This window comes from Lutra lutra, chromosome 4 (assembly GCF_902655055.1).
Source record: "Lutra lutra chromosome 4, mLutLut1.2, whole genome shotgun sequence".
NCBI lineage: Eukaryota > Metazoa > Chordata > Mammalia > Carnivora > Mustelidae > Lutra > Lutra lutra.
This window is the reverse complement of record NC_062281.1, coordinates 170340808-170357037: the sequence shown is the minus strand read 5'-3', so window position 1 is coordinate 170357037 and position 16230 is coordinate 170340808. Positions and strand designations below refer to the sequence as shown.

The 16230-nt window shown below is 38.4% G+C and overlaps 1 protein-coding gene across 1 annotated transcript in view; it reads left to right on the top strand.

Moving 5' to 3' along the window:
- Nucleotides 1-16230, top strand: part of LOC125097970 (protein argonaute-4) — a 40294-nt gene that overhangs the window by 10765 nt on the left and 13299 nt on the right. Inside the window, exons 3-15 of the mRNA XM_047726244.1 lie at nucleotides 2406-2526; nucleotides 4126-4307; nucleotides 4705-4841; nucleotides 4939-5073; nucleotides 5781-5868; nucleotides 7732-7879; nucleotides 8365-8484; nucleotides 8608-8735; nucleotides 8980-9114; nucleotides 10260-10444; nucleotides 11937-12096; nucleotides 15212-15527; nucleotides 15668-15802. Coding sequence (XP_047582200.1) covers nucleotides 2406-2526; nucleotides 4126-4307; nucleotides 4705-4841; nucleotides 4939-5073; nucleotides 5781-5868; nucleotides 7732-7879; nucleotides 8365-8484; nucleotides 8608-8735; nucleotides 8980-9114; nucleotides 10260-10444; nucleotides 11937-12096; nucleotides 15212-15527; nucleotides 15668-15802 — 1990 coding nt within the window. The remainder of the gene's footprint in view (nucleotides 1-2405; nucleotides 2527-4125; nucleotides 4308-4704; nucleotides 4842-4938; nucleotides 5074-5780; nucleotides 5869-7731; nucleotides 7880-8364; nucleotides 8485-8607; nucleotides 8736-8979; nucleotides 9115-10259; nucleotides 10445-11936; nucleotides 12097-15211; nucleotides 15528-15667; nucleotides 15803-16230) is intronic.

The following is a 16230-nucleotide window of genomic DNA, read 5'->3' as shown; positions in this document are numbered from 1 at the left end:
AACATGAACAAAAAACGCAAAAATTTCTACTCTTGAGGTGCTTATATTCAAATAGGGGAGAAGATAAAAAATAAATAAATAAGGAAACAAAACATATTACATGTTAGTTGGTGATAAGTGCTATGTAGAAAAATAAATCAGGGAAAGAATATAGAGAATGGGGTGGGGGGTTCACTGAAATATTTTTAATAATTTTTGGAGGTTGGTGTCAACAAGATGTGCTGATGGATAGAGCATAGGGTATGAGGGAAGAAATGAGTCATGATCAATCCCAGGGTTTTTGTCCTATGCAAGTGGAAAAATGGAGTTGCCATTTATTAGGATGGGGAGAACTATAGGAGAAGTCAGCAGGGCTGGCAGATCCTAGTGGAGCTGTTGAGTGGGGGGTGGGGAGTTGAATAGATGAGGTTGGATTCAGGGGAGCGGTCTACGCTAGAGACAAACATTTGAGAGTCATCACCATATTGGTGGTGAAGCCATGAGCTGGGTAAGATTACACAGGAAGTAAATGTAGTTAGAGAAAAGACTCCAAGACTGAGTCCCTGGGGCACCTCAATATTTTTTAAATTGGGGGATGATGCTTATTAGACAGGAGACTGGCATGGAGAGGTCACTGGGATAGGAGAGAACCAGGACAGAGCAAGGAGGCAAGGCAAGATGTGTTAAGTTGAAAGAGTTTATTACCTAATGTCCAAGAAGCACTGAATTTAGCACTGTGGAACCCACTGGGGACCTTGGTAAGAGTAGTTTTGGTAGGGGAAGATGGAGAAGGTTTAAGAGAGATAGGAGAAGAGCAATTAGAGACAACTCCTTTAAGAGATTTTGACACAAAGGGGAACAGAGAAATGGGATGTTCAAATGAGGAAGTCAGGTCAGGGAAATTTAATTTTTTTGAAGATGAGAGAAACTATAGCATATCTGTATGCTGAAGGAAATAATCTAATAAAGAGGGAAAAAATGTATAATTCAGGAAAGAGGAGAATTCCTGGAGTCATACCCATGAAGACAGCAGAGTGTAAGTGGGCTTATTGTGTGACCAGCATTGTTCTAAATATTCTATGTGTATTTATTCACTTAATACAATAAACTTTTGTGGTAGCTATTATGATTATTATAATTTTACAAATGAAAAGAAACAGATAATGGAAAATTCAGTAACTTGTCCAAGGTCATGCAGCTCTGCCAATTAATCACTGTGTGACAAGGAGCAGATCACTTGCCTATTCTGAATTTTTTTTTCTTTTTACTCTGAAGACAGTAATCATCAGCCTATTTGTCTCACAAAGATTAGGTGAGAACAGAGGCAAAAATATCTCTTCACTATAAAACTACTTATGGTTGTAATTTAAGAATATAAGATGAGAAATTACCCTTCTAATATGAAAATGTATTATTCTTAAGATAGTTTTTTTAAGTTGGTAATACACGATATTATATTTTTCCATCAATTTTCTTCAGTTGTGTGATTTGGTTTACAAATGTGTATCTTTTCCATGGATTTTATTTGCAGAATATTAATGCCTTAGGTAGTTGTGATATATTCTGGCTTTTAAGATATAGTTTCCGCATGTAGCACTCCCAAACATTGGTAAGATACAGTTTTCATTAACTCTAGCATTCCACAATCTCACAGACTCAGATCAGTCCATCTTAAACCATCTACTCTAGTTACTCTGCAGTTGCCTTTACTTCAGAGCCTGCACACGGTGTGGTCTGGTATGTATACAAGAACACTTAGGTAAAGCTTTGCATGCTTGATTGAGGGAAGGGCGTTCATTCTAGAAAGAAACTACATTGGTAATCTTTATGGAATGACGATATTTTACATTTTCTTCTCTACACTGCTCCAGGAGCACTTTGGGATAAAACAAGACGGTTTGAAGGATAATAAATTATCAGCATTAGGCAAAGGGATTGACATTACTTTGAGTACGATACATCTTGAATTTACTGGCCCTCACATTTCTTGATTTCTGCCTACTCTCTTTTCTGAAACCATGATACTTGAATAAGGATGTTTATTTGCTACCAAATTTATCATGATTCAATTATGAATATTCATGCCAAACTCAGATACCTAAGATAGGTTATTCTCATAAGGCTATATTTGTCACGGGAGAGGATTATGAAAGGCAAGAGTTTGAGAGGGTGCCATAAAAGTTATGCTTTCTTTTTAGTCCCTGCTTTTCTTTTCATCTCATAGCTGCTTTTGTTCACCTGTTGCTACCTTTCTTTACTTGACCGTTGTTAACTACTTTTTTTAATTACTAAAGACAATTATAACTATAACTCTTATTTTTTCCAAGTAATTTTGAACTCAGTTTAGGTGATTAAGGTATGGTGATAGTTTTCTTACTCCTTGCCATTTCTCAAAGCTAACTGCCACTCTCTCCATTACTGTTAAGAGAGGTAGTAGATACAATGGTGCGGCACTTCAAGATGCAGATATTTGGTGACCGGCAACCTGGCTATGATGGCAAAAGAAACATGTACACAGCACATCCACTGCCAATTGGACGGGATAGGGTAAGTGTTAAGGGCCAGAAATGCATTCTAGACTTAGGTCATTTACATAGGACAAAAGTGTCTCCCTTTCTAGGGATGCCTGGGTGGCTCAGTGGGTTAAAGCCTCTGCCTTTGGCTCAGGTCATGATCTCAGGGTCCTGGGATCAAGCCCCACATTGGGCTCTCTGCTCAGCAGGGAGCCCGCTTCCCCCTCTCTCTGCCTGCCTCTCTGCCTGTGATCTCTGTCTGTCAAATAAATAAAATCTTTAAAAAAAAAGTCGCCCTTTCTAATAACAACTTAATTCTTAGAATTGTTTCACATAGTGATGATAGATTTGTTACTATGTCCATATTCTCTTGTCCCTTAGTTAATCAATAATTGAAGATGAGATTAGTATTAGAATTTAGGTTGAGTATGATTATTTGAGTTAGATTAGATTACGTTGATTACATATATTTCAGGTGTTTTCACATTGCTAATGTATTTGCTATGTGAATCTGAACAATGGAGTTTTATAGATTATAGAAAATTATCTAAAACCCACCTAGGAAAATAGTCACAATACCACAATAACTTTTTCTTTTACAAGTTTAGTTTTTAAATTTGAAAAGCAATATGTAAACATATACTCATTATAAACTTACTTAGACATCAAGAAATACTGTGATTTCCTGTCTCCCTACCTGCCTGCATCCCCTAGCCCCATTTTCCTTTTTCGAGGAAACAACTCTAATAGTTCAGTATGTATCCTTTCAGATATTTTTATATGCATTAGCTATTTATGCATATGGTTATGTGTATTGTTTGTTTGCATATCATTCTAGGATTTGCTTTTTCATTTAACAATATGTCTGGGAGATTTTTCCATTTCTGTACATTTAAATATCTCATTATTTATTTAATTCAAATTCTTTTTTATTGTGGTAAAGTAGGCATAACATAGAATTTACTATTTTAACCATTGTTAAGTGTACCATTCAGCGGCATTTAGTATATTCATGTTGTTGTGCCATCATTGCCACTATCGATCTCCAAAACTTCTTTTATCATCCCAAACTGAAAGTACATACCCACCACGCATTAAGTTCTCCTGTCCCCTTCCCCCAGTTCCTAATATCCACTGTTCTACCTTAGGTCTTGGGGTACCTGGGTGGCTCGGTCGATTAAGCATCCGACTCTTGATTTCGGCTCAGGTCATGATCTCAGGGTTGTGAGATCAAGCCCTGTGTTGGACTCTGTACTGTGCGCGGAGCCTTGTTAAGATTCTTTCTCTCCCTCTCCTTCTGCCCCTCCGTCTTTCTGTCCCTATGAATTTGACAGTTCTAAGTACTTCATATATGTTGAATCATCCAATATTTGTCCCTTTGTGTCTGGCTTATTTCACTTAGCATAATGTTTTCAAAGTTCATCCACATTACAACATTCACCTTAGTTTCAAACTATTGCATAATAGTTAATATGATATTATTCCCCTCTTGATGGACACTTAGGTTGTTTCCAATGTTTTACAATTACAGAAAGAAAGTAGATATCCTTATGAATATACTATGTTGAATATTCCTGTGTTCTTTCTTTCATACTCTATAAATATATGTAGCTATGATTTTTTTTTCCCTTAGGTTGATATGGAAGTGACCCTTCCAGGTGAGGGTAAAGACCAAACCTTTAAAGTGTCTGTTCAGTGGGTATCAGTTGTGAGCCTTCAGTTGCTTTTAGAAGCTTTGGCTGGGCACTTGAATGAAGTCCCAGATGACTCAGTACAAGCACTTGATGTTATCACAAGACACCTTCCCTCAATGAGGTTAGTACCTTAGTTCGAGTTCATTCCCACAAATGTCACATTTTTTCGGTAGGTTGCATTGGAGCCATTGAAAAGTTTCTGCATAAGTCAGTTCAAACTTGGTTTCGAGTTTGTTTATAAAGTTGAGAGTAAGGGCACCTGGGTGGCTCAGTGTGTAAAGCCTCTGCCTTTGGCTCAGGTCATGATCTCAGGATCCTGGGATCGAGCCCCACATCAGGCTCTTTGCTCAGCGGGGAGCCTGGTCCCCCCTCTCTCTTTGTCTGCCTCTCTGCCTACTTGTGATCTCTGTCAAATAATTAATTAAAATCTTTAAAAAATTTAAAAGAAATAAAGTTGAGAGTGAAATGAAAGACCTTTCGAGTTTTTGTTGGTCAAACATGCAAACTCATTTCTTCAGGTACACTCCGGTGGGTCGTTCTTTTTTCTCACCTCCTGAAGGTTACTACCATCCTCTGGGAGGGGGCAGAGAGGTTTGGTTTGGCTTTCATCAGTCTGTGAGACCTGCTATGTGGAATATGATGCTCAATATTGACGGTATGATAGAATTCTTTTTTCACCCTTTTGGCCGGTTTTTTTGGTGCTTTCCCTTTCTCTGAACTGAAGCTAAGTATCTGTCCTCTCTGTTTGTTAGTGTCTGCAACTGCTTTCTACCGGGCTCAGCCTATCATCGAGTTCATGTGTGAAGTTTTAGACATTCAGAACATCAATGAACAGACCAAACCGCTAACAGATTCCCAGCGTGTCAAGTTTACCAAAGAAATCAGAGGTAGGTAGTTGCATTATAGGAGTCTCAGCAAGGTGGCTCAGTGTGGTCCAAGGAGCAGGGTCTTGGAGTCAGACACATGTGGGTTTCCATCCCAGCCAGTTCTGTAAGTGGGACCTTGGGCTAGTTACTTAACTGCCATGAGTCTTAATTTGTTCATCTCTAAGGTAAAGAAAATAAAGTGTATCTTTGCATTTGTTGTGAGAATTAAATGCAATTAGATGTATAAAGCTTCGCATCCAGGAGCTGGCACACATCAAGCATTCTTACCCTTTACCCACTTAAAAACACATTTTATTTTATTTGTGTATATTATTATTTTCAAACTTACATTTTAATAAAATAACACAAGTTTATTCTCCTCTGGAATTTCTGTTCTTTTTGTTATTAGCTATCTTCTCTCACTACAACATAAGCTTCCTTAGGGCTCTCTCTAGACCCCATAATAATTACCAGAATTGTTGGTATTTAGGAGATATTTATTGGACAAATTAATAAATTTATGTAGGTTGCACATTTTAAATCATCTGTTCTAAGTTTTTCTTCTTAGCTGAGACTTTTTGCCTATACATGATGAAATTGTCCTCTTACCTTTGCAACTTTTGCCCTGTACAATGTGGCGCCTTTCTGAAGACATTTGAACCTGTTTTTGTCACTGTGGTTTTAATTAATACCTGATGTTTCGACCTTTTTTTTTTTTTTAACTTCAGGTCTTAAAGTTGAGGTGACACACTGTGGACAGATGAAACGAAAATATCGAGTTTGTAATGTGACTAGACGGCCAGCCAGTCATCAAACGTATGTTAACCACATCTAAAATGATACTGTTGCATTTTTTGTAACAGAAGAAGCTGCTGTGATTTGAGAAAATGGTATCCCATATGCAAGTTTGAAAATCACTGAGATCATCACTTTTAACCACCAGAGCTTTAAAAAATGTTTTAAATATTTTTGATGGAGACATTTTTAAAACATACTTCTTGTCTTTGATTCATTTCCCCTCTTAAACAAAGGGTGCCAAACACAGATCAACTTTTATATAACAATGCAGAGTCATCATTATAAGCATCATTTATTATACTGTTATATTCTCAACGCATGTCTCAAAGGATCTGTTAAGTCCTGTAAGTCATATAAGGCTGTCATGAGAAGATACTGCTTAGTGTTTTGTTTGGATTTTTCTCTTTATAGCCTCTTCCAGCTGCCAGTATGTATGGCATGCCTCTAGCAGCTACTCATTTCCATTTTCCAGTCTTATTTTTCTAATCACCTGACTTCTAATCCACTGTGAACTATGCAAAACGAGAAAATATACATGAAAATGCTTTTATTTACCATAGATGTAAGTTTTGTTCTTATAATCAAGATCTTTAAACTGATGTCTGACATAAATAAATATTGGCTCCTCCGAGTAAAGAACATGAACTTAACGTATATAAACTTTACATTGTTTTGGTTAGTCAGAAGCCTTTTGTTTGTTTGTTTATATTCTAGTCTGACTTTGTTTTAGTTCCACCTTTCTCGATTTTTAAACTTTAGTGTATGTCAAAATCATCAGGAAGGCTTTGTTCTAGATAGTAGAAGTTTTTGGGTGAACTCTGGATAAATGGGGTATATTGATTCAGTATGATTTGAATAAATTTATCAGTATGAACCCATAGGCACCTGATGTGAATTTCTTAAGAGTTATAAAGTGATATTCCATGTGTTCTTCATGTTATACTATTGACTTCATTCTCTAGGAGGAAAAACATTACTGAAGCCTTATGAAATCACTATTGAGAAGTGTAGCTTTTGTTTCAAGAACTTTATCTTTTTTGTTAATTACTTTACATAGCCCTGTAAAAATAATTATACTTATAGATTTAGATAATCTTTGCATGAAAATTGAAAGCACGTAGTTTTAAATATCACATAGATAATCCTTGCTACATTGTTATTTTGTGGGGCTGTAACAGTTAAAGCAGTTAAAGTTATTACTGTACCAAGTATTTAAGGTATTACTGTACCAAGTATAAAGTTATTACTGTACCAAGTATTTAAGATAATTTGCCCCCTGAAAGAGCCAAGAAAGAGAATCTCTTAAATCATGTTCTCCAGTTTATAGCAAATATCCTGGGCACGTCTTAGTTTCATGTGTTTGGTCTTGTTTGCCTCTAAATCCACATATATTTGTCCTGCTTTGGGATCTGGAAATGTGGCCCCAATAACTGTTACACTCATTTTATAAAAAGTTCTCTTAAGCAAATAAAACTATGTGGATGATCCCAAGTCCTTATTTGATTTTAAATAATTTGTAGGAAGCCAGCTAGAGATTATATATGTATCTGTAGGTGTGAGTTTATATTTTCCAGTTCTAGTGAGTTTCCAGTTTCCAGTTTCTAGTGAGTTTGTATTTTCCAGTTCTGCAGCTTCTTCTTGTTTTAACTTCTTTTTAAGCTTTAATTTACTATTTTTCTCATCCTAGCTTCAACAAACATGGAAAATTCCAAGAATCACTTTTCTCATTAAATACTAAATGACTTAAGTGAAACTGGTCAAATAAAGATTGACCTTTGTTTTTTAAGTGACTGATCAAAGTAGAAAATGTTAGGCTTTTGTTTGTTTGTTTAAGAAAAAAAGAACTTGAAGACATTTCTAAAGAGATATTCTCTCCCATAGTTTTCCTTTACAGCTAGAAAATGGGCAAGCTATGGAATGTACAGTAGCTCAGTACTTTAAGCAGAAGTATAGTCTGCAGCTGAAATACCCCCATCTTCCCTGTCTCCAAGTGGGACAAGAACAAAAACATACATATTTGCCACTCGAGGTAAGCTAAACTTAATTTTCTTTTCCCGAATCTGCCAATCTCTTGAATGAGTTAAAAAAAAATTGAGTTTAAAAAAAAAATGTTCTAAACTAGTAGTAGAATTTAGTATAAATTTTTAAAATATTTTGAGCAGAAACACCTGGGTGGCTCAGCCCATTGAGTGTCTGACTCTTGGTTTCAGATCAGGTCATGATCTTGGGTTTGTGGGATCCAGCCCTGCATTGGGCTCCTGGCTCAGCAGGGAGTCTCCTTCTCTCCCTCCTCCTCTGCCCCTCCCCCCCTTTGCATGTTCTTGCGCGCTTTCTCTCTATCTCAAATAAATAAATGAATCTTTAAAAAAATGAATAGAATATTTTAGGCAGATAGCTTCACTAGGTAATAGCATTTTCATGTTTTGGGGAATCGAAGAGGTAAGATAGAGTTTAGCAAAGGCTTACTTTATAAAAACCCATTACACAAACGAATTTCTCTTTGCCTCTCTGTAGGTTTGTAATATCGTGGCAGGACAGCGATGTATAAAGAAGCTCACAGACAATCAGACTTCTACAATGATCAAAGCTACAGCAAGATCGGCTCCTGACAGACAGGAAGAAATCAGTAGACTGGTCAGTAAGGCGTAGTCTTCACAATACGCTAGCTTTCAGATAAGAAAACAAGACAATAGAAAACTCCTGGTGGGACACAGTTACTCTTTGGTTTTTATATACGCAGGCTTTCCTGTTCTTTAGGTGAAGAGTAACAGCATGGTGGGTGGACCGGATCCATACCTTAAAGAATTTGGTATTGTTGTCCACAATGAAATGACAGAGCTCACAGGCAGGGTACTTCCAGCACCAATGCTGCAATACGGAGGCCGGTAAGCTTTTTATTTCATTCAGCAAGCTCCTTCCAACAACCAGTCAACAAGAGAATAATCCAGGATTTCTCTGCTTACACCACACTGAATTGACCATAGTTTTGCTCCTTACTGCTTTTTGTCTTTGGCTATACCAAATAGAGTTTTGTTCCCCTCATCAACATTAACATGGCGCTTAGATTGTAATGGTCTTTTCTCTTTTCTTTTGTTGTTTCTTTTCTTTTCTTTTTTTTTTTTTTTTAAAGAATAAAACGGTAGCCACACCCAACCAGGGTGTCTGGACATGCGAGGGAAAGCAGTTTTATGCTGGCATTGAAATTAAAGTTTGGGCAGTTGCTTGTTTTGCGCCTCAGAAACAATGTAGGGAAGATTTACTAAAGTGAGTATCTTCATATTTTCGGCTTAGTAATATCCCTCCCAGATATGAAAATACCATCTTGACGTGAATGTGCTGTGCATACTGGCACTAAACCCCTAACTCCTGTAGAGACGCCATCTGGCTGCAGGAAAAAGACCTTGTATTATAGTAAATGGCAAACTTGGGAATGACATTAAGAATCTGACTCAGCTTCCTTAAGTTTAGAGCAGAAAGTCTGTGACTAACAAGGCCGAAGCAGAGATAGTTGGCAAACTGTTCTTAGTGGAGCTTCCTTTGGTATTAATTGTATCTTTTCAGCTGAGATAAAAACTCGTCCGTTTTTAATCATTATAATTTACTAGTGAGCTTGTTTTCAACAGGGTCACACTGACTGAGATCATTGGTTCATGTCTTACAGATGCAGCTATCTATAGAAAGGAAGTTAGTGAGAAGGGTGGAAAAATCAGGGCAGGAAAAGGGAACTGGACGGAAGAAAGGAGTCTTACAAAATACTGGCAAATGCACAAAAGAAATTATTCTGAAAGCTTTATATGTAGATTAAAGTCACTTCTCATATCCAGAATTTAAAGCTTCACAATGAATTTTTTTTTAAAGTGGTGATTTATTTTGATATTGTTATTAAATCGAATATGGTACAAGTTTGAATGTAATCCTAAATATACCGATTTTGTGTTCCCATGTTCTCAGTTGAACACAAGCTTACCCAGCCATTCCTGTGCCAGGCTTAACCAAAATACATATTACCTGAAATTTTGACTTTGGTTTCTTTGGTTCAGAATTGACTTGAATGTTTAAAAAAAAAAAAAAAAAATATATATATATATATATATATATATATATATAAAATCTTTGGACAGACATGCTCTTCTTCCTAGTTCCTGGGGCCCAGTTGAAGCAGAATTATTTAAAAATTCAAAACGATGATCTGATAGCTTAATAATACAGATTCTTGTGCATTATAATTGCCATGATACAATTGCCAGCCCATCTTTGGCAACCATTTAAAGGTTTTTTTCTTTGTTTATTTGTTTATTTTTAATTTTGGCTAAGAATGTACAGAACTGAAAGAAGTATCTTAGTGGAAAATAAATTCTGGGAATGTACTCTGAAATGAAAGCACTATGCCACTGGTTCTATTTTAACAGGAGTTTCACTGACCAGCTCCGTAAAATCTCTAAGGATGCGGGAATGCCCATCCAGGGTCAGCCATGTTTCTGCAAGTACGCACAAGGTGCAGACAGTGTGGAGCCCATGTTCAAACACCTGAAAATGACCTATGTGGGCCTACAGCTAATTGTCGTTATCTTGCCCGGGAAGACACCAGTGTATGGTATGGACCCCTTTAATTCTGAATGAGGGATGATTTGAATGAGTACGTCAGGATAAGCTGGGTTAAGCTGTCATCACAAATAACCCCAGACTCTCAGTGGCTCAGAGCATCAAAGGTTGATTTTTTTGCTCCTGCTATGTGTCCATTGAGGTGGACTGTGGCCTCTGTTCTATGCCATCATATCATTTTCACTCCAGGACCCAGGCTGGCAGAGTAGTTGCTATTTGGAAAGTTGCTGGCCCCGTGGCAGAGAGGAAAGAGAGCTCTGGAAGGTTCTTAACATTTGCAGCTTCTTTTTTTTTTTTTAACATTTATTTTATTTTATTTTATTTATTTATTTATTTTTTTTTTAAGATTTTATTTATTTATTTGACAGAGAAAGATCACAAGTAGACAGAGAGGCAGGCAGAGAGAGAGAGAGGGAAGCAGGCTCCCCGCCGAGCAGAGAGCCCGATGCGGGACTCGATCCCAGGACCCTGAGATCATGACCTGAGCCGAAGGCAGCGGCTTAACCCACTGAGCCACCCAGGTGCCCCTATTTATTTATTTTTTTAAAAGATTTTATTTATTTATTTGACAGAGATCACAAGTAGGCAGAGAGGCAGGCAACAAGAGAGAGAGAGAGAGAGAAGCAGACTCCCTGCTGAGGAGAGTGCATGATGCAGGACTCAATCCCAGGACCCTGAGATCATGACCTGAGCTGAAGGCAGAGGCTTAACCTTACACTGAGCCACCCAGGCACCCAACGTTTGCAGCTTCTTGACCACAACCAGCGACATGGCTTTTCTCAACCTTCCTGTGGGAATTGAGAATGGGGACCAGGAAATTCAGCGAGAATGAGCGTGGGGCATATAGTGAGATTCTACCATAGTCCTCAAAGCAGGAAGAACTGGAATGTTTGGTGACAAGTACTTAGGAATATCGGAGTGGGGAAGAGTGGGAGAGTCCACCACTTCCCAAAGAGAAGCTGTTCAGTTTGTGTCTCTTATAACAAGAGTGATACAAAGTTCTTTGGTCTATCATCTAAATAAAGGATTTAGGAACTCCAGACCAGCTGTTTGAACTTTATAAAATGTCTTCAATGCCCTCTGTAGTTGTTTCTTTTGTTACTGTCTGTTTATCTCTGGTGTTTAGAGGAAAAAGAGGGGGAGGGTGGAAGAAAAATATTTAAAAGTCAAAGAGCTGGCCTGTATACTGAGAGGGAGGAGCTGGGAGATGGAGTCCTTTGCCAGACCCGTCCGGTGGAAAAAGTAACCTTAAGGGACTGAATCAGGGGTAGCAAGCAGCATCCAGGAGCAAAGGAACTGGGCTAACTTCAATGCCTGCAGGAGGGAAAAAAAGGAAAAATTGCCCTGGGGGTTCAGCTGATGAAATGACGACATCTAGCACAGCGTGCTGTGTGAATGTTTGTGTGCGGATTTTTGTCTCTACTCTTAGTAATTAGGAGAATATTTAAACATTTTAAAATTAATTAATGAATTTATCCTTGTAGCGGAGGTGAAACGTGTTGGAGATACCCTCCTGGGTATGGCCACACAGTGTGTCCAGGTAAAAAATGTAGTGAAGACCTCACCCCAGACCCTTTCCAACCTTTGCCTGAAGATAAATGCAAAGCTTGGAGGAATTAACAACGTGCTTGTACCTCATCAAAGGTAAGATTCTGAACTCTGTTTTTTCTACTTTTTTTCCCTATGTTTTTATTAAGATCAAATGTAATGTAATTTACACTAAGCACACATACCTTAAACATGCATCTCAATTACTTTTTCTTAGATATGTATACACTCATGTAACAACTACTCAGGTGAAGATCTAGCACAATACTCTGTCAGGCTTCCTTGTGACCTCTCCCAATAGGTAACCCCCAAAGGTAACTACTATCACCATAGATTAGTTTTGCCTCTTTTTGAACTTCATATAAATGGCACCATACAGTATATAATATATAATGTCTATCCTTTATTTATCCATATGTGTCTGGAATTCATTCATGCTACTGTATTAAGTAGTAGTTTACTCATTTTCATTGTTGTATATTATTTCATAATATGAATATACCACAGAATTTTATTTTATTTATTTTATGGGTTTTTTTTTTAAAGATTTTATTTATTTATTTATTTGACAGAGAGAGATCACAAGTAGGCAGAGAGGCAGGCAGAGAGAGAGGAAGGGAAGCAGGCTCCCCGCTGAGCAGAGAGCCCGATGCGGGGCTCGATCCCAGGACCCTGGAATCACGACCCGAGCCGAAGGCAGAGGCTTAACCCACTGAGCCACCCAGGCGCCCCTTATTTTATGGTTTTTAAAAAAGATTTTATTTATTTATTTGATAGAGAGAGACGCAGCAAGAGATGGAACATAAGCAGGGGGAGTGGGAGAGGGAGAAGCAGGCTTCCCACTGAGCAAGGATCCTGATGTAGGACTCAATCCCAGGACCCTGGGATCATGACCTAAGCCAAAAGCAGATGATTAATGACTGAGCCACCCATGCACCCCTACCACAGAATTTGAATCTATTCTACCATTGATGGATATTATTGTACATTCATTATACAATTTTCTATCTTTTTGGTGGATGTAAATTCTCTTTTTCCTGAGTATATATCCAAGAGTAGAATTACTAAGTTATAGAAAGTACACAGATTTAGCATGATAGGTACTGTTAAATAGTTTTCCAGAGTGGTACCAGTTTGCATTTCCATGGAAATTTCTAGTTGCTCCATATTCTCACCAACACTTGGTAGTATCAGTCCTTTTAACTTTAGCCATTTTGTTTGGGGTAATAGTATCTCATCATGGTTTTAATTTGCATTCCCCTGATGATTAATCATGTTGAACACAATTTCATATGGTATTGGCTATTTGGATATCCTCTTTTATGATGGGTTTTGTTCAGTTCTTTGCCTGTTTCTTGGATTGGATTATTCATCTTTTCATTAATTTGTATTTTCCCTAACTATTGAGATAATACCTGACTTGCTAACTCTAAAATGTTTTCCTGTGAAATTCTCTATGTGAAAGTGATTTGAAAAGTTCAGTTTAGAGCTGTGGTATTAGTGATTGCTGTACTTGACAAGAATATGAAATTGAGTGCCTTGCTCTTCTTGTACAATCATATTCTAATTCTTAATTTGCCCTTGAATAAAATTTATAGGTAACAAAATCCTAATCATGCCTCTACATCAGTGATGGATGAGGTGTGCAGGCCATATGGGAAGTTAGTCTAAAATCTGAAATCATTTAATTTTACCCCAAATATTTGAGACAACATAACATAACCATTTAGAGCGCACACCTCAGTGTCTGACAACCTAGGTTTGGATTCCAGCTTTACTGTTTCCTAGTTATGTAAGCTTGGGCAAGCTCCTTAACCGCTTCTGTCTCATATTTTAATTCTGGAAAATTGAGATAATAATTGTACCTCCCTCATGGGATTATTGTGAGGACTAAAGGAGTTAATACAGGTAAAGCATTTAGTGCAGTGGCTGGTACATGTAAGCTGTTACTGTGTTGTGCATGTGTGTGTTATAGAGGTATGTTTGGCTGTTGTACTTCTCTGCACCATCATGTTGCATGATGATACATACAAAGAAATCTAAGACAGCTGCTGCCCTCGTGGAGATATCTATTCTATTACAGGAGTTTTTCAGATTTGGGGTGTCTCCTATATTATACTTTAAGAATCAATATTCAGTTCCAAATCCCACCTTTAAGAATTTGCCAGAGAAGCATACATGATATTTCCCCTTGATTCCTTAGAAAAATCAGTGCCAAATAAATGAGTTCATTCTTTCAACAAGTGTTTATTGAATGCCAGCTGTGAGTGAGGCAGTGTTCCAGGTACTAGGGATACTGCAGGGAATAAGACAAAACAAAACAAAATTCCTGCCCTTGTGGAGCTTACACGTGTGTGTGTGTGTGTGTGTGTGTGTGTGTGTGTGTGTGTGTGTGTGTAAAATAAATACAATTTAAATTAAGTGAGGTGCCTGGCTGGCTCAGTCAGTAGAGTGTGTGACTCTTGATCTTGGGATTGTGAGTTTGAGCCCCACATTGGGTGTAGAGATTACTTAAAAATAGAATCTTTTAAAAAACAATTAAGTAAAATATGAGGTATAAGTGATGAATACTAGATAAAGATAGAATAGGGAAGTAAATAGACTCGATTCTCTTCTCTAAGCCTCATATCTTAAAGCACATAGGGGGTTTTGTCCCAGTTCCATGTAAATTCTGCAATTCTATATCCATTGTAAGAATCCTGGGATCCAAAGAGAGTTCGTTCTGGGAAAGTCTTCCCTTCGCACATAGGGATTTTATTAAATTTGGCTCAGGTCCTCTTTTAGTCTTCCCTTCCTACTATTATAGAAGAACCATGTTGATTTCTTTTTTAATATTTTATTTACTTCTTTTAGAGAGAGAGAAAGAGAGCGGGGGGAGGAGCAGAGAGAGAGGGAAAGAGAATCTCCAGCAGACTCATCACTGAGCGCAGAGCCCAACACAGGGTTCGATCCCAGGACCCTGAGCTGAAACCAGGAGTCAGACGCTTAACTGACTGAGCCACCCAGGTGTCCCAACCATGCTGACTTCTTGAATCAATTCAGATTCATTGCCAAAGAGGCACAGACACTCAGTGGGCCTTAGAGTTCTCACCCAATATGTTCAAGTCTTTATTCTGTCTTGTAAAACTATATCTGATTCTATCTGGTGAGCTTGAAAGTACAGATTTTCTTCTGTATGTCTGAGTGTCAATGTCTCCTTCAATCTGAGCAGGCCCTCGGTGTTCCAGCAGCCTGTCATCTTCCTGGGAGCGGATGTCACACACCCCCCGGCAGGGGATGGGAAGAAGCCTTCCATTGCTGCTGTCGTTGGCAGTATGGATGGCCACCCCAGCCGGTACTGTGCCACCGTTCGGGTGCAGACCTCCCGCCAGGAGATCTCCCAGGAGCTCCTCTACAGTCAGGAGGTAATTCAGGACCTCACTAACATGGTTCGAGAGCTGCTGATCCAGTTCTACAAATCTACACGCTTCAAACCCACTCGGATCATCTACTACCGTGGAGGGGTATCAGAGGGACAAATGAAACAGGTACTCTGATTACCCATGGTTGCTTTTGGGGGTTCTGGGTGTCTGATAGAGCTTCCTCCCATCTAACACTACAGGTAAACCAGATCTGAGAGCTGCAAGGTGAGTTCTCAATTAAATGTCATTCTGTTTCTATCTCCTAGGTCGCCTGGCCAGAGCTAATAGCAATTCGAAAGGCATGTATTAGCTTGGAAGAAGATTACCGGCCAGGAATAACCTACATTGTGGTGCAGAAGAGACATCACACACGACTTTTCTGTGCAGATAAAACAGAAAGGGTAAGAAACTATGGTAGAAGCCTCATTATCTGATGCAAGTGAATATATTTTCAAATGGGCATACATACAATTTTTTTCCCCTAAAAACAACTGTAATAATAATTTAATAATATACTATCTCCAGTTGAACATTGATGATCACTTCTGAATGATACAGGTTTCAAGACTGAATATTTCTCTTGTGTGACAGAAGTGCTGGCTTCTGGAGTTTTTGTTTTTTGTTTTTTTAAGATTTTATTTATTCATTTGACAGAGAGAGAGATCACAAGTAGGCAGGGAGGCAGGCAGAGAGAGAGGAGGAAGCAGGCCCTCCGCAGAGCAGAGAGCCGATGCGGGGCTCGATCCCAGGACCCTGGAATCACGACCCGAGCCGAAGGCAGAGGCTTTAACCCACTGAGCCACCCAGGCGCCCCCTTCTGGAGTTTTTA